This window comes from Lathamus discolor, chromosome 5 (genome assembly GCF_037157495.1).
Source record: "Lathamus discolor isolate bLatDis1 chromosome 5, bLatDis1.hap1, whole genome shotgun sequence".
NCBI classification, from domain to species: domain Eukaryota; kingdom Metazoa; phylum Chordata; class Aves; order Psittaciformes; family Psittacidae; genus Lathamus; species Lathamus discolor.
In genome coordinates this window covers 118294949-118320119 of record NC_088888.1, presented here as the reverse complement: position 1 = coordinate 118320119, position 25171 = coordinate 118294949, and the positions used below count along the sequence as shown (strand labels likewise).

General features: G+C 39.7%; 2 protein-coding genes across 5 annotated transcripts in view; one reads left to right on the top strand and one right to left on the bottom strand.

Annotated features, from left to right (window-relative positions):
• The window catches only part of ESF1 (ESF1 nucleolar pre-rRNA processing protein homolog), a 28948-nt gene extending 14029 nt beyond the window's left edge, over nt 1–14919 (bottom strand). Inside the window, exons 1-8 of the mRNA XM_065682308.1 lie at nt 14241–14919; nt 13148–13500; nt 12248–12361; nt 11350–11450; nt 9688–9840; nt 8004–8118; nt 6908–7046; nt 2424–2585 (exon numbers count right to left, since the gene is read on the bottom strand). Of these exons, the coding sequence (XP_065538380.1) occupies nt 2424–2585; nt 6908–7046; nt 8004–8118; nt 9688–9840; nt 11350–11450; nt 12248–12361; nt 13148–13500; nt 14241–14919 (1816 nt within the window). The remainder of the gene's footprint in view (nt 1–2423; nt 2586–6907; nt 7047–8003; nt 8119–9687; nt 9841–11349; nt 11451–12247; nt 12362–13147; nt 13501–14240) is intronic.
• A 1726-nt stretch (nt 14920–16645) lies between these two features.
• NDUFAF5 (NADH:ubiquinone oxidoreductase complex assembly factor 5) lies at nt 16646–24180 on the top strand. 4 transcript variants are annotated; one of them, XM_065682313.1, is made up of 11 exons: nt 16646–16946; nt 17026–17066; nt 17316–17379; nt 18017–18064; nt 18164–18267; nt 19287–19326; nt 21193–21390; nt 21849–21909; nt 23226–23309; nt 23648–23730; nt 23855–24180. In XM_065682313.1, exons 1-11 carry the CDS (start codon nt 16704–16706, stop codon nt 23939–23941), a joined length of 1053 nt encoding a protein of 350 aa, XP_065538385.1. In that variant the 5' UTR covers nt 16646–16703; the 3' UTR covers nt 23942–24180. The 4 variants fall into 4 exon arrangements, with proteins under 4 accessions (XP_065538385.1, XP_065538386.1, XP_065538387.1 ...); XM_065682315.1 differs by having other exon boundaries at nt 16903–16920; XM_065682314.1 differs by lacking the exon at nt 17026–17066 and having other exon boundaries at nt 16712–16920.
• Nucleotides 24181–25171: the final 991 nt, after the last annotated feature.

Here is a 25171-nt window from a genome sequence, read left to right as displayed (position 1 = left end):
AACATCGTAACTAATGTACTTCTGTCCCGTAAGAGGGAACGGTCTCAACTGCGTCTGTACTGCCAGAGCTATAAACTACTGTTCAGCATGTGCTGACTATGCTCCACAGTAAAAAAACAATATATATATATAGAAGCAAAATAAATCTCCTTTTCAGGTGTGCAGGACTTCCTCTCCAAGTGCAGCCTGAAATCAGTAATGACTAAAGTGTTGCCATACATTAGACTGGAAAGCCAAGTTAAAATACTCGACTTCACTCTCAGGACTTCGACAAAAACATATTCCAGGGATTAAGAGTGGTATTGACAGGCCTCCTGAAGGGGAACAGTCCAACTAGCAAAGGCAAGTGAACACTTCTGTGATTCCAGAACCCCTGTTTTTTGATAATGCTCTAACTTCTTCAGGGTAAGAAATGAGGAAACACTAACATACACTGCAAAATCATAGCTGCTAAACTAAGATCAAATACTATAAATTACCACTGCAAACTTCATTGGGTGCACATACGTATTCAACCCATCATTATATGAACAAACCTGACCCAGTGCACAGACAACCAACTGACTCGTGACAAAGCCAGCCTTATTTATCAGGATCAGGTGTTTTGTTTGTTTGTTTCTTTGGGGTTTGTTTGTTGGCTTGTTGGGGTTTTCTCCTCCCCCTTCCCTCAACATAGAGATATAGCAAAAGCCTGGGGAGCCCCTCAAGAAGGTGCAGTAAGGAAGGGGTTGGACTAGATAGAACAGAGAACAAACCCGATTCTCTAAAGTCAAGTTCCATTGTGAAGAACCAGGGAGCCCATGTATTAGGAAACTGGATTCCACCTCTACTACATTTCCTAAATGTTAATATAATTCACTTGTGACATGCAAGGCACAGTTTTAAGAGGCAGAGCCTTTCAGAAAACTTTTTGCTGAACCTGTGCAAGGGAGACTAAAGAGAGCTTCCTTTAGTCTGTCTAAAAACAATATTCCATCTACTCCTATGCACAGATTTCTAACTGTGTCACCACATTGTGTTGCTTAGACTTCTTTATGTCACAAGACTTCATTCATACAGTTCTCGAGATTCTTTGGCAGACTGTATAACAAACAAACAAACACGTTTCCCAAATCAACACCAAAACCGGGAGCTTTTCTTACTGTTCAAACAATGCCCCGTCTATATACATACACAACACATTCCCAGCAGCAATTGTTTTTACCATGGTTTCCTCCTTCAGTCTGAAAGGTGACAACAAAAAAACTATGTAAAAATCTTACAATAGCTACCTATGTATGAAGCTCATTCATCTTGACTGCTCAGTGGCACAATGAATTAAAGCTATGAAGTGAGTAGCATCAAGAAAGCAAATAGTGCCACAGTGTGGACAGCTGAAGTAAAAGATGAGAGTACAGCTGCGTTAGCAGGCATTGCCTATTGCACATGATACATGCTTTCTCTAACAAGTTTTGGGAGAACTCATGCCAGAAATGACTGGAATTATATAAGCACAACTGAAAACACACAACTGGCTTTAACAAGAATATGGATCTTACCAAGAACTAGGAATAAAACTATTGCATTCACTTCAGTGAGTCAGTATGGACCAGAGTAAGATTTAAGAAGAAAGCATTTATATTCAACAGAAGTTACCTGAGTGAACTCAGAATAGTATTAGTGTATATATCATACAATTAAATATTGCATTCCTAGCTGGAATTAATCCATCAGCGGTGAAGGAGGCGGATTCTAGTACATCTCTGGTCTCAGTATTTACAGTAACCGATCAGGCTGTGTCCTTACATGGCCTGCAGTGCTACACCTACTGAGCCAACACAGCACCTTGCTGCGCCTGAAGAAGTTGGTTTTCAGATCCAAGGGTGAGTTCTGCTGGGATGCTGTATGGTGAAGTTACCTGGTTTAATTTCCAGATGAAAACCTGGATATCACTGTCCTCCAACTCCTCTTGTTGGCAGCTTTCTCTCCCAAAGAGCAGCCTCACTGGAAGCTCAGCCTTCTTCCCTTCTCTGTTCCCCCAGATTCTTCAGCATTATGCAAGCAAGATTTTCAAACTGGTCTCCTCTAATTTTATGCTGTTTCCAAATCATACTGGTTTGCATTTTTAAGAGTGCAGGTACGTTTCATAGCTCGATGGCAAACACACAAATGCTTTTCAAGAAAATCTATGAAGCGACGAATGAAAAAACAAGCTCGCTAAAAAAACTGGCAAAAACCAAACTACAAAGAGAAGCTTAGCGCTGAGGAACTGAGCTGAGTCATTGTTTCTTCTATTTCCCTCATTGTAATCCATCTGGATTTAAATTTATGGGGAAAAAAGGTCAGTTTCTACTGGTATAAATCCAACACCTTACAATATATCCCTGTTAACAGGCCAACACTGCATATCCTCCAAGCTAGTAAAAGAAAAATATAAAGCTTACCTGGAACCCATTTAACCTCCATTCCTATATCCTTTTCTTCCTGTTTCTTCTCTTTTTCTTGGATACTTTGCAGAAGTTGTCTGTACTTGGCAATTTGCTCTTCATCATCTTTTTGGCTTTTCCTGGGTTTCTCATCTTCCATTTCATAAGCTACATCACCACCTAGAAATGGAGAGTAAAGCTATCACAGCCAGTCTCAAGAAAGTGATCAACTGAAGTTAATGTTTAGGGAACACAACCAAGGCACAGACATGGTGGCATTCAGCTTTGAATTGCGAGAAGAAAAATAAGCCATTTTGTTGTTTCTTCTTCCTAGTGTCATGTGAAATGAGAAGTAAAGCTATACTGGATGGGAACTGAAGAAATCCTTAAGCTAAGAAAGGCTCTCTTGAAACTGGATAAGGGGCTACCAATTTGTATTTATCACTGGTTTTGACAGGAGAAATTTAAGTGACAATGTATATTGTCCTACTTTTCCATTTAGGTAACACATGCATTTCTTAAGTTTTAAAACGAACATTCAACATCACCTTCATAAAAACCCTTAAGATCCTTTTCATTCTGTAAGCAAATAAAGAACACTCAACAACAGCTGCAAGAGAGGAAAGTGAGCTGAATATATTGTCAAAGGTTGTTCAGAGTTCAAATAACCTTGTCACTAGATTTCAAGTATCATGCTGCATTGCACAACACAAGGAACCGCTTTCTGATGGATATTAAGACAGCAATGCTTTCTGACAGTAGCTTGTTCAAAGACTTGGAACAAAATAAAAAGCTCAGAAAGCCAACCGTATCCTGGGCTGTATCAAAAGGAGCGTGACCAGCAGGTCAAAGGAGGTGATCCTGCCCCTCTGCTCTGCTCTCATGAGACCTCAACTGGAGCATTGTGTGCAGTTCTGGTGTCCTCAACATAAAAAGGACATGGAACTGTTGGAACAAGTCCAGAGGAGGCCACGAGGATGATCAGGGCACTGGAGCACCTCCCGTATGAAGACAGGCTGAGGAAGTTGGGGCTGTTCAGCCTGGAGAAGAGAAGGCTGCATGGGGACCTCATAGCAGCCTTCCAGTACCTGAAGGGGGCCTATAGGATGCTGGGGAGGGACTCTTCATCAGGGACTGTAGTGACAGGACAAGGGGTAATGGATTTAAACTTTGGGGTAAGTTACAAAAATAAGCTTATTCAAAGCATGTCACAGAAGACATCTTCTTGTAATACATTTTTCAGGGAGGCAGGGCTCTACACAAAGTTCCCTACAAGCCTGACAGTGTTCAAAAGTGCTTGAACAACCTTTAGATATATGGTTTAACTTTCAGGTTACCCTGTGCAGAGTCAAGACTTAGACTTGATGATCCTTATGGGTACCTTTCCACATCTACGATTATACCATCAGGAACAACTCATTACAAATACATTGCTAGAAGTATTTTGTCATATGGTCTATGCCGGTATTCCGTGTGTTGTGCAAAGCAGAACAGCAGAAAAGATGTTGCTCTGCAAAGATTAAAATAACCCAAACTAAAATCAGACCATATCTTAGGCATAAACCCCGTAATGCTTAATTTGAAGCATCATTTAAAATACCATACACTAAGTCACTGGTGCTCATGGTCAAAACAGCATTTATGGACTTGATGCACGCCACAAACGCTTCCTAACTTGAACAAACAGTAACAGAAAATCCAGAGGCAGTGTAAAGGATACTTTGTGCCATGAACCACAACCTACCAGGTCACTGCAATACTTGACATTACAGAACTGCTCTATAGCGCTAACACTAACATTCATGATGTGCATATTTTAAGTTATAAAACTCCATTAAAAAAAAGGTTAGAATGGGCCAGCAACATTAAAACATTTTAATAAGTTAAAAAAATGTGAATAAAAGTCCAGGACATTTTTTTGCCTCTTATCACACTCCTACATTCCCATTCAAGCAGCTGACATTGATTTTTCCCATTCGTGCACAGTGCCACATAATTCTGCTGGATGGAACGCTGTCAGATGGAATCCTGCTTTGTATCATGTAACTGAAGGGATAATAAGGTCAGGAACGCGCTCAAGACATGAACGTAATGAGAACATTAGAGGAACATAATTCCTCTATGAATAACTTACTTTCAGAACCAGTAGAATCTAGACATTTCCAGGTTTAAGATTTATGAGTGTGGTAAGATTACTTAAGGTCAGTTTCTTTTCCTTCCCAGCAATGTTAGTTTACTTTTTAAGATTTCCGAAGTGTTGCTCACTTCCAGACATTTGCTTTCATCACCACCCTACTACAGATGCAGTTCTTTAACTTAGTGGTAGCCTTGTACATAATAGAAGTCGGAAATACTTTCCTCTGCATCTGCTGCTCCCATTTAAATACTTTACTAAGCATTACTTGAGAAACTAAAGCTCACGGAACAGCTGATAAGTGTGTATTTATGTAAGATGAGAAACAAATGGACACTAACCCTGACAAGATATTGCCAAACTGAGTCTGCTGCCAGATTTCCCAACTCTATAACCAGAAAAATCTGCAATGTCCTCTGCACGTTCCAAACTCATCTCTGATTGCAGCTACCTGCTTTACTGCAGTATAGATCAAGTTTAACATCTGTTTGAAAGTCCTGATTAAGGCTTAATGAAATTTTCTTTGCCTTGTAATTTTGGTTATACATATCATTAATTAAGAGCAGACTGAATTTTGACTGAAAACAAGCAAGGTAATTCAGGAACTTACATGTTGGTGCACCATACAGACATTTACGTACCTTATGAAGTTAGATGTTGTTCTCTTTATCTTCTTAAGTACATGAGTCAAAAGCATTTGAGAGACATCACTACTACACTCCCAAGTTCCCTTAAACATCTTCTGCTACTTACATCTTCTCTTGCTATTTAAGGCCTATAGCTTAGCCATAGCAGAAGGCCTATAGCACAGCTCTTCTACACTGCCATTCACATTCCCCCTAGTTACGCAAGAGCTATTACTGGAGTGAAGAAGCTCTGTACATCCACATCTCCCTTTGGACCTTCTAAGATCTGGAGCACATTCAACACCCTGTCTAGGCTGTTCCAACAAGCACAGTCTTAGGCCAGCTACTGCAGTATCCCCTTGCCCTGCAGAGACTTTAGTATATGTGGAGAGGACCATGAAGAGGGCAAACAGTACATTAACCTATAAATAGATTTCTGCAGTGAGCACTGTATCTAATTCATTAGTCATTAACCACTTCACATTTCAAACCAGGACTTTTCCTTTGAAAAGGAAGCTCCTCCAGTTCTATTGAAAATAATTTTATCTCAGTAATGAAGAGATTAAAGTAGAGATTGATGAATCTGACAAAGAAATTATAAGGTACCCTGAAGAAAAGAAAGAGGGGTAGGAGGGGGAAAAAAAGGGGAAGAAAATTATTTTACATTCAAGAGGTGCAAGCTCCTACTCAGAAAGCAGCTATTCAGGGGCTCAAGCACTAGGATAACTCCTAATCCCCACCATTTGGCAATTTTTGATAAGTGTTACTCAGACTTCAGTGAAAGGCAGCAGATCTTCATTCAGCACTGAATGAAGAGAATAGCTACCACATTCTCTACATAAATCATTCAAATGTATGATGAAAAGCAGCTTTTCTTTAACAGACTTATCATGTCAGCAATAGAGAAAATATGCCATAATTGATGCTACTTGAATCACTCAAATTATAATCATTAAGCTTGGTTTAATGACACATTAACTGCACCATGTAGAGATTCTGCAGTCCAAAAAATGAAAACCAGGGAGTTTTTTCAAAGCTAAGGTGATGATAATACTAAAGTTAAACTCTACTTCTCACTAGCAGATCTATTAAACTTGGAGTAAGTTACCTCCAAATTCAACATACTTTGTCTTCGAAAAGAATGCAGTAACTTTGGGGTCACACTACTGATTGATTATTACCTAAAATGAATCTCAACTGTCGCTTTAGAGATACCATTTGAAAAACTCGTATGTGTGTTTTCTTACCGTGTATAAAGAACACCAGAAAAGTGTATTTCATTCAAACACACAAAATAGGCAATAAAAAAGGACCGTCAAGTTCCACTAAATTTAAAGAACTCTACAGCTTTCATGTTAGCATGCCCAACTCACAAGTACTGTCAAAAACGTTTATCATCTGACAATCTGTTCATATTCTGCCATCGATCCTTTCATTTCCTAATTGAAAACAGTGGGGACAGAAATCCCTGATGCGCTCACCAGAAATTTGCCTCCACCTTTAAGTCACCCACAGGGGAAGTAAGTGTATGTGAGTTTCACAGATGTTTAGCTCTGGAGGGAAGGTAGGTTATTTTCATAGCAGAACCTGACAACAGCTTTTATACAATGAGCACAATATTGTCCCTATGGAAGACAGCAGTATTCAAAGCCTTTTCTAAAGACAGGGAATTTACATATTCAAATAACTTGTGTTCTAAACACTGCAGCTAATGATCTTGTGGACAACATTAATTAAAGTACCTTGCTGCTCTTCCTCCTCCTCTTCACTAGACGAAGCCAAATAAGCTTGAAAATCCATGTCAAGAAGTTCCTCTTTGTTAAAAGTCCTGCTAAGTGACGTTACTCGTTCATGATCCGTCTCATCCCATGTGATATCTACCTTAAAAATAAGAATACCACTTGTAGAAGCTGAAACACTGAAATTAAACATCGTAACTCTCTTTTTAGGGAAAATTATTTGAAGCTTTCCATTTAAGAAGCAATGCAAACCTGTTACTGATGTTCTCTAAAACAATGAGGTACAACAACAACGTACTAAAATAAATTCAACTGCACCTTTTTGGAACTTGTTCTACAACTGAGTTTCAAGGAGTTTTAACTACATGAAAGAATGAAGAAATCTCCTCATGCACTGAAGGGCTCTGTAACAACAGGTCACAAAACACAAAATCTGTGTACGCCAAATCTCCTTTGTGGCAGCGGTTACCGGTGTTGACGCAGCATCAACTCCTTTCCTTTTCCAGCAGCAACTCATTCCTGGAATCATGCATGGAGCATTGTGGACAACAAAAGTGTTTGTGCAACTGTACCCTCAACCAGGAGGTGAAACAAATCCGACTGGAAAATGATACAGCAGAAACTACTTATTTCTCAACCAGTCACTTCTCCAATTCAGTTCACTTCATGGCCACATGGAAGTTTTGGCTGTCACATAACAGAGTAGGAATGCGTAACTACAAGGAGGGGAGGCAATTGTTTAAGCCTGGCACTACCACCAAAAAGGCTCTTGTTGAGCTACACATAAATAGCAAATTGGAAGATTTAACTATGAATAACAAAGTAATTCCATGTGGAACTTGCAAAGGAGGTATAATGAGGTTGAAGTATAGCATTTAATTTGTAACAAAGAAGCCAAATCTCTTTTAAAATCCAAACCTCGAGCTTATTTATGGGGTTGCAACTTGAGGCTCTGTAACATGCTTACATCTTTTCATGTTTGATGTCCTTATTTCGAAATCCTGAAGATAATCAGGAATCTTTTCCCCATGACTTATTTATAAGCTGACAATAAAACTAAACAAATTAGAACAACATTACAAAAACATTGTAAAGATACCTTTGATGTTCCCATAGCAGCAGATGTGAAGTACTTTGGTTTATACATAGCTACGTTCACTTCAGAGGCTTCATCTTTTGGCTTATCATCAAATGTAATGTTATCTGGAATAAATCTTAAAGGCAAATAAAATGTGTTATTATTCAAATACATCGAGAAATGTCATAGGATAAACAGTCTAAGCTTTTCATGAATACGGTACATCAGCACAAAAGAATCTGCTAAAAGAAAAAGCCGGTAAGCCTGAAAAAGAAACATAAGAAATGAACAAATACGCCACACATGTAAGATTAGCTGGCTGGCTTCTGCACAGCTATTCCACAGGCTTTCAATGTGTAACACCCCCATGTTGGGGAAGTGAACTAAACATTCAGCATGGTAATAGCAGGGGTAGGGGTGGGCTTTGCGGTGGTTTTCTTTGTTTTAAGAACCATCTTTTCAGGAAGCTCAGTATTAAAAATTCAAAAGAAAAAAGTGAATAAAGTAGAATATGGAAACAGAAAAAAAAAATCAAAACGCTTTAGCAAAGTCTTGTGTTACAATTAGCAGGAAAAAAGAACTTGTTAAAAAGACCCAAGTCATGTGTAACAACAGAAGTAGCAGATAAAACACCAGCCCTTTGTACATTACATGAGAAACTACTTGGGCTCTTTCTTATTTTTTAAATCACTGCAAATGTAATGTGATGAACGCTACTCGACATTAAAATATAGGAAAGTACAAAATTAGAATTCTCCAATGCTTTTCCTGAACAGCCATGTCTGCTGCAAATCATTATGTTCAAAAGCATGAGAAGTTCCATGCTCGTTTGGCAGAGATAATCTTCTCCAAAATGGTTCAAAGGAAATGAATTAAGTTCCTCTAGAAAAAAAAACCCATCTCTGACTCCCAAAAGTGCCCGTAACACAGGCCCCAGCAAACAGAGCCAGCTTCTGTTGAAAGTTATTATGATTTAGTAACATCTTCAGCTCAGACTGGAAGTCTTTTTTTGGACAAAAGGAAATACTAACAGTAAAGCACAACCGTAAGTTAAAATTCTTTCCTTCCCAAATGTGACTTTTGAAATACTAAAGCTTCCAGCTCATTCATAGGGGTTAGCACAGTAATCCATTGCAGCTTCATGACAACAGCAGCAATGTTCTTCCTCTGTGGTAAGCAAACCTGAAAAAGACACTTCTGGACCCTTGGGGAAAGAAAAGGAGTGTGAGGGAAACTCAAACAAACCAAAAGCAGGGTGCTTTTTTGCTTTCCAAATCCTACCATTTTACTTCCTTCTACCAAAAGGTTGAAGATGAAACCAAAACGTTTTACCTGACTCCTCTGAGAAAAATCTCTCTATACAGAGATCCTCTCAAACTTCCCGTGTTCCAGTAAAAATGCTCAGGAAGAACTAAAAAAACAACCCCAAAGAATCAAAGGGAAAGCTAACACCTCCCTGGATGCCCAGTTGATTTACATCTCATTTTGGTTACAGAATAAAGGCAACATAATTTACTCTTCTGAGTATTTAATTAAAATAAATAATAATATATAGTATTAAATAATATAATAGTATTTATAATACTTAAAAACATATCAAATAATAAATAAATTAAAAAAGAAATATAATTATAAAATAATTCTTTATTTTAAATTGGCTTTAATTCTCCCAACCCAACATGTAAAAAGGCACTGCTGGAGTTACCTCAGGTCTATAAAAGAACAGCTACTTTCAAATTCCAGTCCATCACATTCCTCATAAATTTTATTGGCTGTTTGAGGAGAATCACATTCTACCACTGCATAGAAGTATTTCAGTCGCTTAAATTGATACTCCCGCAGTTTTTCCCTGTAAAGCCTGTAAAAGCAGAAAACACCACAATCAATTGAGCTGGCTTTAGTTTTTCGTTTGCAGAATATTTTAATTCAACTCATTAAAAATATGCACCAAACACTCTCCTAATCTTCTAATAAGATTAGATGTTAAACCGCATGAAGTTTCACCAGTATCTGTTCTGTTTTACTCAAGTAAAAAGACTAATTCACTCAGTGTTATTAAGTGTACATTTTATGTATCTGACTCTGCTTGCCACACATGCTTGCCCTGTGCAGGGCATAGAGTAGCATCTCCACAAGCTTTTAAGGTAATGCTTAATAGTTCCTATCAAGTTGTCTGCATGTATCTTGTCTCTTAACAAGGCTGATAAAAAGGATGTTCCTACATAAGTAAGGGTATATATTAAGAACAGTAACAGAAGCTGAGTGTGCATGGACAGGACTGCAGACCCTCATGCTGGAGAGACAGTGTAGGAGTATTAAGTCATAAAACAGTATGGGTAAGGAAAGGAATTGGGAAACTAGGTTGGGTAGCACTGATAGTGGTGTCACACAAGATGACAGCAAGAGAGAAAGCAAAGCAGAAGAAATTGAGAAGTGGATGAACTGGTGGAAGGATGCAGGAGAGAGACTGCAGGGGTGAGGACCTGTCCCATGAATGTGAATGGTATGTGCACAGGTATCACTCAGGTATCTCTGGACTTCTGTTTGCTGTATTCCAGGTGCTCTAGAGCCCACTGAGCAGTAAACCTAACACTTCAGGATGTGCCATGATGCACACAGTGAAGCTGACTTCAGAATTCACTGCAAGCTCATCATATACCTCCCCTGCTGCACTAGAGACATTCTTCAAGAGAGATCTGCACTTATTTTAGAAGCATCTGATTTTTCCAAATATAGGGCAGTCCAACAGGATGTATTATACAAAAAATGGCACTGGTCAGGATGCCAAACATGTGGAAAATCTGTGGAAAAACATAAAAGCAAAACCTCTCAAGTTCCATCAGACAAGACCTTCAAGCAGAATAAAAGGAAAAACAAAAAGATATGACTGAAGAAGCCCGGAAAATGGTAGGCCTGATGAGCTCAGCCTAGTAAGCCAGAGCTGCTGCTGGTGGCATTCAAGAAATCTCAAGCTGGGAATTTTCTTGCCCTAAGTTAAGATCCCTGTTGATTACACAGACGATGACAGTAAGCAAAGGGAGTTCACTGCATGAACGGCAATCTGTAGAGAAGAAATACGACATTAAGCTCTACACACATTTGTTCCATTTATTATTCCAAGAAGCTACATAATCAAGATGCTGAATCACTTATCAACAAGCAAATATTCTGAAGTTTGATCATAATTCATTTATCCAATGCACTGATAATGAACCAGGACCAGTTATAAAACACCCCTTAAAAAAAGCTATATAATTAAGGTATCCACAGGTGATGTCCACATGCATACTTTTGGAAATTGAATTTGTTTGGGATTTTCACTGAGAATTACACACATTGTGCTCTCAATCAAAAATAAAGTTAATACCCATCATTCTCTGTGGTATTCTCTGGAAGATCAAACAGTTCCACGGGTCCTTTTTGTTCTTCCTCTTTCAACCTCTCTTTTCCAAACTCCGAAGGATAAATCTACAAATACAACAACACAGAAGTAAATTTTTAACTGTAGCAGCATGATGCACACCAGCTAAGAAAAAATATCTCACCAAGCCTTTTAGGCTTAATGTCTTTAATCTAGAATCACTAATGAGTTCCGTTCCATAAACTTTAATGCCCTCTTAATTTTAATTTACAGAAAAGACACTGGAATAAACAAACTGCCTGTTAGGAATGTGAATATTTTGAGACAGATGAAGAGCAGGAGCCCTAACTTCACTCATTTCACTGTGGCCCTTTGTCAGAAAAGGGGATCTGATTAACATTTCTCAGAAAGCTGGAGGCAGACACTAAAAATGGGAAAATATAATTTAACTGAGCAGAATCTGACCAATTTATTAATAACTCAAAGGCGGTGAGAAACAAGAAGTGCGACGATAAAAGGGGCTGGGCATTCAGAAACAGCCAGATTTAAGGCAGGGTTAGCTGTCACAAAGACCACTAAAAATGGAACTAGCCAAGGAAATGTAGTCTCCTCCTACCAGAGTTTGAGAATTTCACTGTTAGTCTCAGAAAAACAACACTTAGAGACAACCTCATAAACACGAGAGGTTAACAGCTTCAGGTTCCAATTCTACTAAATACATGCCTGCTGCTGAAAAGCAGCACATTTATTAGATGGCAGGTTAGACTGCAACGCAATTTCTAATTTATCATGTTAACATCTCATTTGGTTCTTCACAAAACTGTCTTACTTTGTTCTTAATTTGCTGTCTTTATCTTTTTTAAAACAGTAAAAGCCAGTTCTCCTTTTAGAAATCAGGTCTTACCTTAACAGAAAATACTGTTCCTCCTTTGGGTGTGAAAGAATTAAATAGAGCCAGCAAATCCTTTGCCTTCAACCTATCCCAATCCATATTACATACTGCCAATCTACTCGTAATCTGAACAGAGAAAAAAAAGGCATAAAATTCATAGGTTTAATTCCCAATTGCTATGGGGAATACACAATCACAATTCCTGGGTAAAAATCGAAGTCAGCAACAAACTCCACTGAAAAAATAAAAGTAGCGTTTTCCCCAAGACTTTGTATCACTTAAACAAGTAAAAACCAGAAGCAGCAATTACCAGGGCAGATAAAAAGGACATAAATAGCAAAGCATTTCAGAATGGACTGCTCCAATCTCAGATTTAGGAGTGCCCTTACAACATCAGCACTCAGAGTTTTGTTATCATCATATGGCTAGTCACAACAGCAACTAGGATCACAGTCCTGTAACAGTACTAGAGCATTGTGATTTTCTTGTACACTAATAGTGCTCAGTTTTTAAGTCTTACTTCACTGTCTAATGATTTTTAACTTTGTAAAGAACAAGTCAAAAAATCAAATATTAAAAAAAAGTAAAACAAAAAAAATCAGTACTGAACAAAAGCAGTACTGTTTAAACTCTGGGATTTCCAAAAACTCAGTTCTGTTTGTTCTTTCACTTACAGCCTTTGCTTAGAGGGGAGGGGAAACACCAGTGAAATATGCAAGTCCCATTCTCAGCCAATTTCATCATCCCTTGCATTCTGTAACTAAAAGGCTGACAAACCTGTACAAAATATACTTTCATGGTTTCCTAGGTGAAGGCCTATACTGCAGCATGCATTTCTGTCGTTTATAACTCATAACAGCATACATTACTGAGTCTGTCATTTAGCAACTGTCATGAACAAAGTATTGTTACCTCATCTCCACGAAGGGCATCTTTGTCTAGCTCACGCCATGAATGCTCTATCTCTGGCTCCTTTGGAAAGAGGTCATTTAAATCCTCATCATCCTCTGAGCTCGTCTCAATGTTCCCTATCCCTCTAGCTAGATCAGGCCCACTGTCACTTTCTTCATCATCTTCTGAATCACTGTCTTCTTCCCCTGTCTCCCCATCATCTTCTGGCTCCTCTTCCTCGCCTGTTTCCTCATCATCTTCAAGCTCCTCCTCCTCCGATTCTGCATACTCAAAACCATCACTTGCAGAAATATCTTCCTCTAATTGTCTTTTACTAATGTCACTTTGATTGCAGGTGTCTGTGTATGCAGTCACTGAAAGAAAACATAAGACATCTATTTTTATGTTGGAATTGCATATAATCCTTTACAAAGACAAAAAAAAAAATGAACCTCTTTTTTTACCACAAAGATTTACAGAACCCCTGAAATGTGTAACAATGAAATAACAAATTACATCAGGGAAGTGCCAACAACATAAATCGATATCAGTTCTTCAGCTTGTCTAATCTAATCACTCTTTAGGCCCACAACTGTATTATTAATGGCAAGTTCTAGTGAAATATTATTCTGTTATTCTATTTAAATGTATAGAATCAACAGGCAGAAATGAGATTTCAATAATGTAGGCTATATGAATGCACAAGCAATATAAAGAAGGTTTCTTTAAGTCACCTGTTCTTGCTAATAGCAGTTTATATTAATGGCTTCATGTTGCCATCATTATGCATTCAGTCTTCAAGCCTTGATATGCTTAAGCCTTCATGGTATATGACCTTATATTTGCTATTCAGTTTCATAAATACAGCAGTCTATATACTACTATACATTTTGCTTTTTTAACTAACCAACAACTTCAGCTCCAGCAATTAGGAGGACACGGAAGTTCGCAACCTTACTGAAGAGTCAGCACTGACAAAGAGCTGACCAACTCCGATTCTCCAGCAACACTGAATCTGAGTCAGTCAGCTATTCTATGACTGATCTTGAAAAAGTTCTTCCATGAATAAAACAAAGGCAACAACACCCAAGTAAACGTCATTTGAACAACTAACCTGGTTCTTTGCTTTTTCCTCTTACAGGACCGTCCTTCTGGAGAGCTTCAACTGATTTAGTTCCACTTGATTGTGAAGAGTTTTGCTTGGTTTGAATCAAAATTGATCTTCCCCCTGATGCATCTCCTCGCTTGCTTTCCCCTTTGCGTAAAAAGCCCTTGTTTCCCTGAGAGCCACCAATTTCTGTTGCAGTTTGCTTAGAGTCCTCTTTCAAGTTTAATTTAGCTCTCTCTTTTTGTCTTTCATCTTTAAGATTATTTAGCTTTGTCTCTGCTTCACACGTTTGGTCCACCCGTTGTTTGCCTGTTTGACCATCACCACGTAGCTTTGCAGAATCCGCTTCTCCTTGACATTTAGGCTTTTTTTTCTTCACTTTCTTTTTAGCACGTTCTTTACCATCACTTTCTGAAAGATCAGAGTCAGATTCTGACAGGGCATAAAACTTCCTGAGGTTCTCTGTGGAAGTATAGTTAACAGGACGTCCTCTTTTATCCACTGTATACTTCAACTTAAACTTCTTGTCATGAAACATTGCTCTGAATCGCTTGTCAATCTTGATTTTACGCTCCTTTTCAGGCATCTCCCAAAATCTGGGATCCCTGGTAACACAGCTGAAGCGCCCATCGCTCAATATTTCCTGCTGGGATGACATTTTTGACGCTGTTGAAGACTTGGACATCTACAATATGGAAACAAAATTAAACAGTTATGATTAAAAAACTTGTTTAACATAGATTTAGACACACAATGAAAAAAACTCAAATTAACTAAGCAAACTTAAATTTCTAACCTATACCTAAAGAGCTCTTTACATAAAAAAATATGGCGATTTAAACGAGTCACAAATAATCCTGTAACTACCACAGTCTTGGCCACAAACAAATCTTAGCTTCCTCAGATAATGGATATGCAACTAAAAAGACTACATTTGCTGCAGATAGAGCCTGAAGTGATTCCCCACCAGTCCCGAACAGGACCTCATGCAGTTTCACTGTAAGCCAGACCTCTAGCTTATACTTCCCACAGGCCTAGGATACATAGAATCATAATGATATCAGCTAGGTTGGAAAACCCTTAACATCATCAAGTCCAACCATTAATCCAGCACTGCCAAGTTCACCACTAAACCAAGCCACTCCTCATCCACATGGATCCTGTACACTTCCAGGGACGGTGACGCCACCACTGCCCTGGGCAGCCTGTTCCAATACCTGACCACCCTCTTGGTGAAGAAGTTGTTCCTAAAATCCAACCTAAACCTCCACTGGTGCTGCTTGAGGCCACTTCCTCTTGTCCTATCGCTTGTTACTCGGGAGAAGAGAGTGACCTCACTTCGTACAACCTCCTGTCAGGCAGCTGTAGGGAGCGATAAGGTCCCCCATGAGCCTTCTCTTACCCAGACGAAACCCCCCAGGTCCCTCAGCCGTCCCCCATCACACTTGTGCTCCAGGTACTTTACAGAATCAGAGAATCCCAAGGGTTGGAAGGGACCTCAAAAGATCATCTAGTCCAACCCCCCCTGCAAGAGCAGGGTAACCTACAGTACATCACACAGGAACTTGTCCAGGCGGGCCTTGAATATCTCCAGTGTAGGAGACTCCACAACCCCCCTGGGCAACCTGTTCCAGTGCTCTGTCACTCTTACAGTAAAGAAGTTCTTCCTGATGTTAACGTGGAACTTCCTATGCTCCAGTTTACACCCATTGCCCCTTGTCCTATCACAGGATATCACTGAAAAAAGCCTAGCTCCATCATCCTGACACCCACCCTTTACATATTTGTAAACATTGATGAGGTCACCTGCCCTTCTCTGGCCCCGCTCCAGCACCTCAATGTCTCTCCTGCAGTGAAGAACCCAGAGCTGAGCACAGGATTCGAGGTGCAGCCTCACCAGTGCCCAGTACAGAGGGTCAATCCCTGCCCTGGCCCTGCTGCCCACGCTGGTGCTGACACAGGCCAGGATGCTGCTGTCCTTCTCGGCTGCCTGGGCAACCTGCAAGCTCGTTACCAGTCAGAGCCCCGATCAGAAACGCCGCCAGGCAGAGGACAAGCGTTTCGGCCAGCTCAGGCCACTCTCACCAGCAGCTCCGGCGCAGGCACCACGCGGCCTTCCCGAGGCGCCCGCTGCCCCGCGCCAAGCCGGCTGTGGCCTCCTGCTCCCTCCCCAGGCCCAGGGGCGGAGAGGGCCCCGCAGACGCTCCCTGCAGCGCCCGGCCCGGGCCCACCTACCGTTAACGACGGCCGCGGCTGCCACCGCCTTCCGCTCACGGCCCGGCCCCACGCTCGCACAGAGACCCACAGTGCCCCGCGGCCCGCGTCCTACCGCACTACAACGGCCGCAGCGGGACAAACCACCCCCAACTGAGCGGACGGCTGCAGCGCGCATGCGCAGAGGAGAGAACGTCGGGCTAAGCGGGGAGCTGGGTGTTTTCCTGCGCATGTGCCGGCCGTGCGCCTGAGGTGATGGCGGCCCTGGCCGCAGGGACGCGGTCGGTGGTGGGGTATGGTCTGCCGGGCCTGTGGGGCTGCGGCTGCCGGCGGCTCCGGGCGCTGCCAGCAGGACTCGCCGCTGCCGCTTCTCCTCCCGCTGGTGCTTCGTCGGGCTCGGGCGCGCTGAGCCCCTTCGACCGGCGGCTGAAGCGGAAGCAGAAGAATTGGGCGGCGCTGCAGGCCGAGCCCGGCAAGTGCGACTACCTGCGGGAGGAGGTACCGGGGAGGCCCGTCGGCACGGAGCGGGGCGCGGAGGGGGCCGCCCCAGGGCGCTGACGGGCGGGTTTCCCCCTAGGTCGGCGGGAGGATAGCGGACAGGGTGTTTGACATCCCCAGGTAAGCCGCGCCGCGGGGGGAGCCGGGCACCGCTCCCCGTCCCTGACGCGCACCCGCAGGGTCACGGGCGAGGGGAGAGACGTTTCTTGTGAGCGCCTTTCCCTGCGCTTCCTCGCAGCGGTGGCCACGGGAGGGCGCTCGATGTGTTCAGTTCGGAAGGGCACTGGGACAGGGGCAGGCAAAACTGGGCAGTCTAAACCTTTACATAGTTTGAACTCTTATTTTTATGTTGTTAAACTTATACTTCAGAACATTTCCGCTCGCTTTGGATGTTGGCTCTGGAAGAGGTTACATAGCTCAACATTTAACCAAGGTACTAGCTCTTCATATTGGAAACTGTTTACAATAAGTACGTATTTATTCCTTTGCTAATAGGTCTCTATTATAATTTAAATCAATCCTCTGAATTTTGATGAGGTAAATCTACTCATATTTCAAATATAGTTCAAAGATGTGCCTTTTTCAGGTGTTATTCTGTATTTATTGCATTGAAGACTAAACAAATGGTAGCGCAAGGGAAGCTGTCAGTTGTGTAGTTGTTAACCTTTAGTCTTGAGTAGGGATATGTATGCTTTTTTATCAGTCTGTTGGATGCACTTAGTTGTTAAAGAGAAGTATCATTACAGAGACATTAAGCAGCGTACAGTTTACCCTTCATGAGGTGCACTTCATTGGTTGCTAAGCCATGGTTTGTATTGATTGAACTTACACCTAAAAATGCAGAATGTGTCTTCTGTTACTATTTCTATCTCAGCTATTAGTAAATAGTACTTAATAATTTTTTCTATGTTAGGGGGGAAAATGCTTTCTACTTTTATATAGAGTTTTTAACAAGTGTTGAAGAGATTCATTGTAACTCACTATAAACTTGTGTAAGCATTCAGAAAAATTGCTAATGTCAATTTATAAACAATTTAAATGTTTTATACACTTGTTAAATTTTTTTTCAGGACACAGTTGAAAAACTTATTCAAGTTGATATTGCAGAGAATGCTTTAGTAAGTAGCTTTCTGAATGCTGATGTGCTTCAATTCCATAATGCAGGAAAGTGGAAGTAACGAATTTCTGATGTTGTTTTTCTTGTAACCCAACATTAGAAGAATGCTGTGGAATCTGAAGTCCCTACAGTCAGCGTTGTAGCTGATGAGGAATCCCTTCCTTTCAAAGAAGATACATTTGATCTTGTTGTTAGTAGCTTAAGGTAAGTGTTAATTTCTTTATAACTAATTTCTTGGTTAAAGATGTTAAATGATGTTCTTTTCAGAGTAAGTTTAAGGAAAAAACAAGAGAAAGACGAATAATCCATTACTGTAGTAAGAAATGTACTTGCATAGTTAATAGGAGTGTACATTAGGAAAAAATGCTATCCCTGTGGTTCTTACTGTTTTTTTCTTTTTTTCTGTTTGATTTCAATACTCATAGAATCATAGAATAGTTAGGGTTGGAAAGGACCTTAAGATCATCTAATGCTCATCTCCCTGCCACGGGCAGGGAGACCTCACACTAAACCATCCCACCCAAGGCTCTGTCCCACCTGGCCTTGAACACTGCCAGGGATGGAGCATTCACAACTTCCCTGGGACAACCCATTCCAGTGCCTCATCACCCTCACAGTAAAGAACTTCTTCCTTATATCCAATCTAAACTTCCCCTGTTTAAGTTTTAACCTGTTACCCCTTGTCCTATCACTGCAGTCTCGAATGAAAAGTTCATCCCCAGCATCCTTGTAAGCCCCCTTCAGGTACTGGAAGGCTGCTATGAGGTCCCCACGCAGCCTTCTCTTCTCCAGGCTGAACAGCCCCAACTTCCTCAGCCTGTCTTCATACGGGAGGTGCTCCAGTCCCCTGATCATCCTCGTGGCCTCCTCTGGACTTGTTCCAGCAGTTCCATGTCCTTTTTATGTTGAGGACACCAGAACTGCACACAATGCTCATGAGAGCAGAGTCAAGGGGCAAGATCACCCCCTTCAACCTGCTGGTCACGCTCCTTTTGATGCAGCCCAGGATACGGTTAGCTTGTCTCTTCCCTGCATTTTGGCTGACTTACTCCAGGACTTGCATCTTCCTAGTTTCAAAGAAAAGCTATTTGTATGAATTTTCAGAACTTGAACAGCTTGAGAAGTTGCTTTGTTCCTTTGGATTTTGAGGCATACTGAGATAATTTAACAATTATTTGCATATTTAAAATGCAATTATAAAATGTATGTGTCTCTTATTTCAGTTTACACTGGGTGAATGACCTTCCCAAAGCTTTTAGAGAGGTAAGAAACTGTTTTTTTATACTAAAAAGTATTTTTTTCAGAGCATTCCATATTTCCAGGTTTGCTTTAAATACTTGTACACAAGTGATTTTTTTTCCCAATATTTTTGGTAGTTTGAGGAACATCAGTTGATACTTATTTAGTGTCAGAAATTAATTTGGAATAAGTAACTGTGAGGCAACATGTTTGTATAATGGTTTATAGTCTCAACAGCTGAGATCATGGTAACGAATGTAAACTGAAGTAATTCTATTGATGTTTAGTGTGTGTTAGCTCTTACTACAAGAGTACAAGAGTGCAAGAGTTGCTTAAGTCTTAACTTCTCCAGAACTGGTATATGGAATTTGTATTATTTTTATGTCTCAGTTTTTTTTTTTTTTTGAAATACAGCTTTACTCAAAGGCTTTTTGATTCTGAAATGAACAAAATACTCATTGAGAGCAGTAAATGGAAACTGTTTCTGGAAGAATCTGATTTTCTGATTATTTCAGAACCTTCTTGCAGGTGAAAACTTGTTTCAAATCAGCTAACTTTGGAGCAAGAGCAAGGGGTATTTTAACCAGTTTGCTCTTTCTTTTCCTTTATTTTATGTTTGTTATTCATTATAGTGCTGTTCTGTCTCCTGTTAAGAACAGGAGTACCTTTCTATTATGGAAATAATAGAAATCAGAATGCCTTCAGTACTTTAAAAAAACATAAGAACTTGGAAAGAAAAGAAATACACCATTTTCTCTGGAATTAAGCGTTCTCTGGAGTGTCAAATGTATTTACCCCCACAGTAAAAATAACTGACACATCATAATGTCTCACAAAGGGGAGGGAACTGGTTTTTTTGGCCAACTTTCAGCATGAATGTTCATTTCTTACTTTGGGATAACTCACTTTAACTAAAGGAGGCTGCCTTCAAATGCTTCATTTTCTTACCTCTTGATTAAAGGCTTCTTTACTAGTATAGAAAAGGTAGCTTTATTAATACTTAATTGAAAACCAGTTTAAGAGGATTTTTGTTTTAAATCAGTAAGGTAAGCTGTTGGAAGCTTTTGCACTCTTGTTAGCCCGATCATGTAATATGGCTCTTCTGGATATCTAAACCCAGGGATCGTTGCTGATTCTTAAAGAAATAACGAAGCATGAATTTAATTGGCCTTCTCAGTAGGAAGGGGGTTGGGACTTACAGACGAGAAAGCAGCTTATCAACCTTGGTGTTTGAGTCCTGATATTAAAAATAGACCTAGCATGTGTTGACCTTTATAGTAGACATAATATTAGGTGTAATTAGACCATATTAGGTATAATACAATGTCCTTTCTCATGGTGGGGGTGGGGGTGGAGCTATATGATCTTAAAGGTCCCTTCCAGCCCAAACTGTTCCATGATATTAAGAATTGCATTACAATGTTGTCCATTCAGAAATGTGAAAATCACTACTGGAAACTAAGGCCTCTGTTTCTCATAAGCCATTAAAAAGTATTTTTGTTGCCTTCATCTGAGAAAGTAAAAGTAAGCAGAAGCTATCTTGATCTACCTTATTTTCAGAAGGAAACTAACTGAGGATATTGTTTCAGGAGTATCCTACCAAAAATAGTTTTACCATAGATTTCCATGGTACATTTAGTGGCTCCTGACTGCAAGAGTGATTTCTGTAGAGTCAGTCTTTCCTAAGAACAAATAGTCTCTTTTCAGAGAGATTATGTACCTCACAGTGTTACCAAAAGCTGCCTTGTGGAATACAGTCAATGTTAAAAGTCTGTTATAATCAATATAATAACTAATTTTAAGTTAACTAAAAAGTCCTACAACTTAAGAATACTTTAGTTACATAGGCTTAATAACAAAAAACGTTCTGTATTTTGGTCTTTGTGGTAGATTCACCAAGTTCTTAAGCCGGATGGAGTATTCATTGGTGCAATGTTTGGAGGAGACACTCTATATGAGCTTCGTTGCTCTTTGCAGCTAGCAGAGCTGGAAAGAGAAGGAGGATTTTCTCCTCATGTATCACCATTCACTGCTGTCTCTGATTTGGGACATCTGCTGTCGAGAGCTGGCTTCAACACACTGACTGTGGTAATTATAAATGAGAGCTGCTGTTTACTAATGTCTTAGTAATGTACTGCTTCCTTCTCCATGTCATGCACCTTGCTCAATAAGTCTCTGAAATAGCCTGAACTGCCTCTCTTCTCAGCTTCAGCATGATTAATGAAACCAACTGAAGTGGATCATTGGCTCGTGGCCCAGTAGAATTTGGATGATGATCTTGGAGAAATGTCAGTGAATGTTAGACCTGCTTGAAAAGCCTTTGGACACTTCTGCTGTTTCCTCTAAAACCAAGAAGAAAATAATGGCATTTCAATTAAAAAATTGATTGCATTTGGGCTACTAAGCAACTTTTAGAAATGTTAAGACAGTGTATTCTGAGAAATACATGGTTTGAGCAGAAGTGGCAGATAGCAGCACTGAAGGGTAACATAATGCAACTGTTTTCGCTTGATATGCTCTAAAACTAAGCTTCTCAATTCTTTTAGGATACTGATGAAATTCAGGTCAACTACCCAGGGTTGTTTGAAGTTATGGAAGACTTACAAGGCAAGTATATTCTTTGTGAAAACAAAAATGTTTTCTTTACCAGTGATGCAGACACAGAAGAGTTTCACTATGTGTTTCTTAAGTCCAAATCATGCAATAGATCCTCTAAATAAAGTCATCTGTTTAGATGACCTTTAAAGGTCATCTAGTCCTCCACCTCCTGCTGTGAGCAGGGACATCTTCAACTAGGTCAGGTTGCTCAGAGCCCTGTCCAACCTGACCTTGAACACCGCCAGGGATGGAGCATCCACAGCTTCTCAGGGCAACCTGTGCCAGCGCCTCAGCACCCTCATCGTAAGAAACTTCTTCCTTCAAAAAAAAAACAAAACTAAATATTAAATAAAGATTATTGTTACAGTGAAAATACTACTTTTTTTCCCGATCTCCAGTGAGTCAGGAGGTCATCCCTATCAGCAGATTTGTATTGGGAAGCAGAAGTTAAAAGATCTGCTACTTCATGGTCTGCTATGCATTTTCTACTTCTTTTGTATTCCCATTCTTTGAGAGCCTGTTCAGTGTAAGTTGCTGAAGAGCCCTGCAAGGGAGGCAGAAGCATGTATCCCACATACCAACTTTTCCTATGAGCCTTCCTAATTATCAGGACATTCAGGAAAGTGCTCTGGAATGAGAATAAATAGACCATCAAATTGGAGTCTGCTGATGAACAAAAATTGAGATGCTTAACAATGGAGTTACTTTTGTGATTCCATTTGTCACGGACTGTAAAGTAGTCATTCATATGCAGCTAGTTGTTAACTTCCAGGGCAGCTTAGGGTATCTTCTTGCTCTAGACTGGCTGCTGTTTAGAGTAGTTCCTTAATGAAAATAAAACTTCCATTCTCTTCAGAAACATTCAGGTGCAGGAAGTGATTAAAGATATTAGAATTATGGTTATTTCATTTGTTATTGAAAATCTTACAGGCTGGCAATTTTGATGCTTATCTGTTAAAAGGTGTGTAGGTGGTGTCTGAATAAACACTTGTGCTTAAAAATTACAAATAAAATATACTAGAATATATAAATTTATACTAGAAAACCATAGAAAACCTATGGTTGTAGACTTGGGCTGGAGAAGTCATTATCTGGAATAAGTCCTAGCAATGCAAACTGTAAATTGCAAAGCAGTGGCATTAAAAGGTTTGGATTCTTATAGGTAAGAAACTAACCTAATTATCTGCAATATGTTCTCTCTTACAGTGATATTCAGAGGATTCTATACTTATTCTGGTTTAGTATAAGTCTGCCATAGGTGCATGACACTTAACTCATGGCATATACTGTATCTTCTTTTTCTTAAAGCTAACACATATTTTTAGGTATGGGGGAGAGTAATTGCTCTTGGAATAGAAAACCTCTGCTACACAGGGACACAATGTTAGCAGCTGCTGCAATATACCAAGGTAAGTATTTGAGATGTAATAAATTACTGAAATTACTTTAAGAACATATTTTTTTTTTCTCTTTTTCTGACCTCTCTGTAGGGGGAAAAAAAGGGCAACAGCATTTTGGAGTAGAACAAAATGCCATAATTGTACAGGTATTTTTAACCTAAATTATCATGACAGGATTTGAACTATCGGGTGCACCAGTATGAGATATTTTTATTGTCCCAAATCTTTCACTGAGAGTCATTATGATGAATATGTCATACTTGGTTCTAATGTTCTGAGAACTAAGGATTTCTTAGAACTAATACTCTGTTTCCCTTTTTTAACTCCCTCCTTTCCTGCTCTAACAGAAATGTATGGAAATAGTGATGGCTCAGTACCTGCCACGTTTCAGATCTTCTACATGATTGGCTGGAAATTCCATGAATCACAGGTAATGTGATGCTGAACTATTCTTTATTTGAAGGTACTTTTTAAATTACTGATGCTTTAAAAGCTTTTTGTAAAATATTTTAACTTAAAATCAGCCCTGTTTTGTTTTCTTCCTTTTTTCTTAGGCAAAACCAGCCAAGAGAGGTTCTGCAACAGTTTCATTTGGAGATCTGTCAAAATTAGGTGGATTTGTATCAAGAGAAAAAAAATGATTTTCATCAGAAATAATAGTTGTCTTGAAGCTGCTATAAAACTTCTCATTGCAGATAGTCTTCACTTGAGCTTATTTTGTGACAACATTCTGAACTGATGATTATGTGCACACAGCAGGAGTTGTTTTGTACTGCCTGTGCTACCACATCAGCTGTGTAAAATTATGTTAATTTCTTGTTTCTAGAGAAATATTTGAGCAGTATTTAACGAATAAATGCTCTTCTGACTTTGGATTAAATTACTGTTCTCAAATGTATTGCCTCTTCCAGCATTTCAGTATCACAGACTGAGCCAGGTATGATTTGCAAGTCTTGAGTGTGTTTCACCCTGTGTGTTTTTAATTCTTCCTAAAAGATGGTAGATCATAATAAAGAGTTGTATTTATAAGACATCCTGTAAGAGAAAATACCAGCAAATACACAAATCAAGATTATTATGGGCTTTACGAGTTGGAAATTATGGGTAATAAGTTATTATCAGTTACTGTTTGAAATTTGAACGTTTGAGTTGTGTATACGGAAGTGGTTAAGTAAGCTCTGTATGATAAAAATATCTTGGGTTGCTACACATTACCTACAGCCCTCAAATCCAGGACGTTTTCTTTTCACCCCCAAAGCTAGAAATGTTTCTGTGCATGAATAGTAGAGCTCGGCCATAAAGAAACTTGGATGCTCCATTCTAGCTCTAACAAAATGTATGTATCGTGATTCGACTTAATTTACTGGAAGGAGTAGCAAGCAGAAGAGTCATCCAGCACTCAGATGGACGGGTACATACCACATTAGTTAACTGGCTTGGAATTGGCATTCTCAGGAGTTGGTACACATTTTGGAGTTCCATGGCTTTTTTTTGCCTATTCTTTTATCTCATAGCATTTGAAAAATTAAGTGATATTTTAAATGTTAGTTTAAAATTCCATTTACGCATTACTTTCTGCTTTTCTACTATCAGAGGCTGAAAAGCATGAAGTATACTTCTTGTTTTCTCCTTAGCTGTGACGTTCATGAGCTATGGTTTTCCCTGTATGTAACTGCATTACCAGAAATTGATACGAGTTACAAATATGGCCCATTAACCTGAGGTGTTCAGAAAAAATACCCAGGGGTTTCACCTGATTGTAGTACTAACAGAGAATGTTAGAAACAAAAAGCATGGGAAATAGATAATCAGGTATGCTGTTCAATCAGTTTTATCATTGCGTCTAGGTGTTGCATCAATCCTGGTGAAAC

What these genes read in the sequence shown, in the direction of transcription:
- NDUFAF5 (XM_065682313.1), top strand. Translation starts at nt 16,704, where the DNA reads ATGGCGGCCCTGGCCGCAGGGACGCGGTCGGTGGTGGGGTATGGTCTG. An exon ending in TAGCTCAACATTTAACCAAG is followed by an intron (nt 17,380 to 18,016) that starts GTACTAGCTCTT and finishes ATTTTTTTTCAG; the next exon opens with GACACAGTTGAAAAACTTAT. An exon ending in ATATTGCAGAGAATGCTTTA is followed by an intron (nt 18,065 to 18,163) that starts GTAAGTAGCTTT and finishes ACCCAACATTAG; the next exon opens with AAGAATGCTGTGGAATCTGA.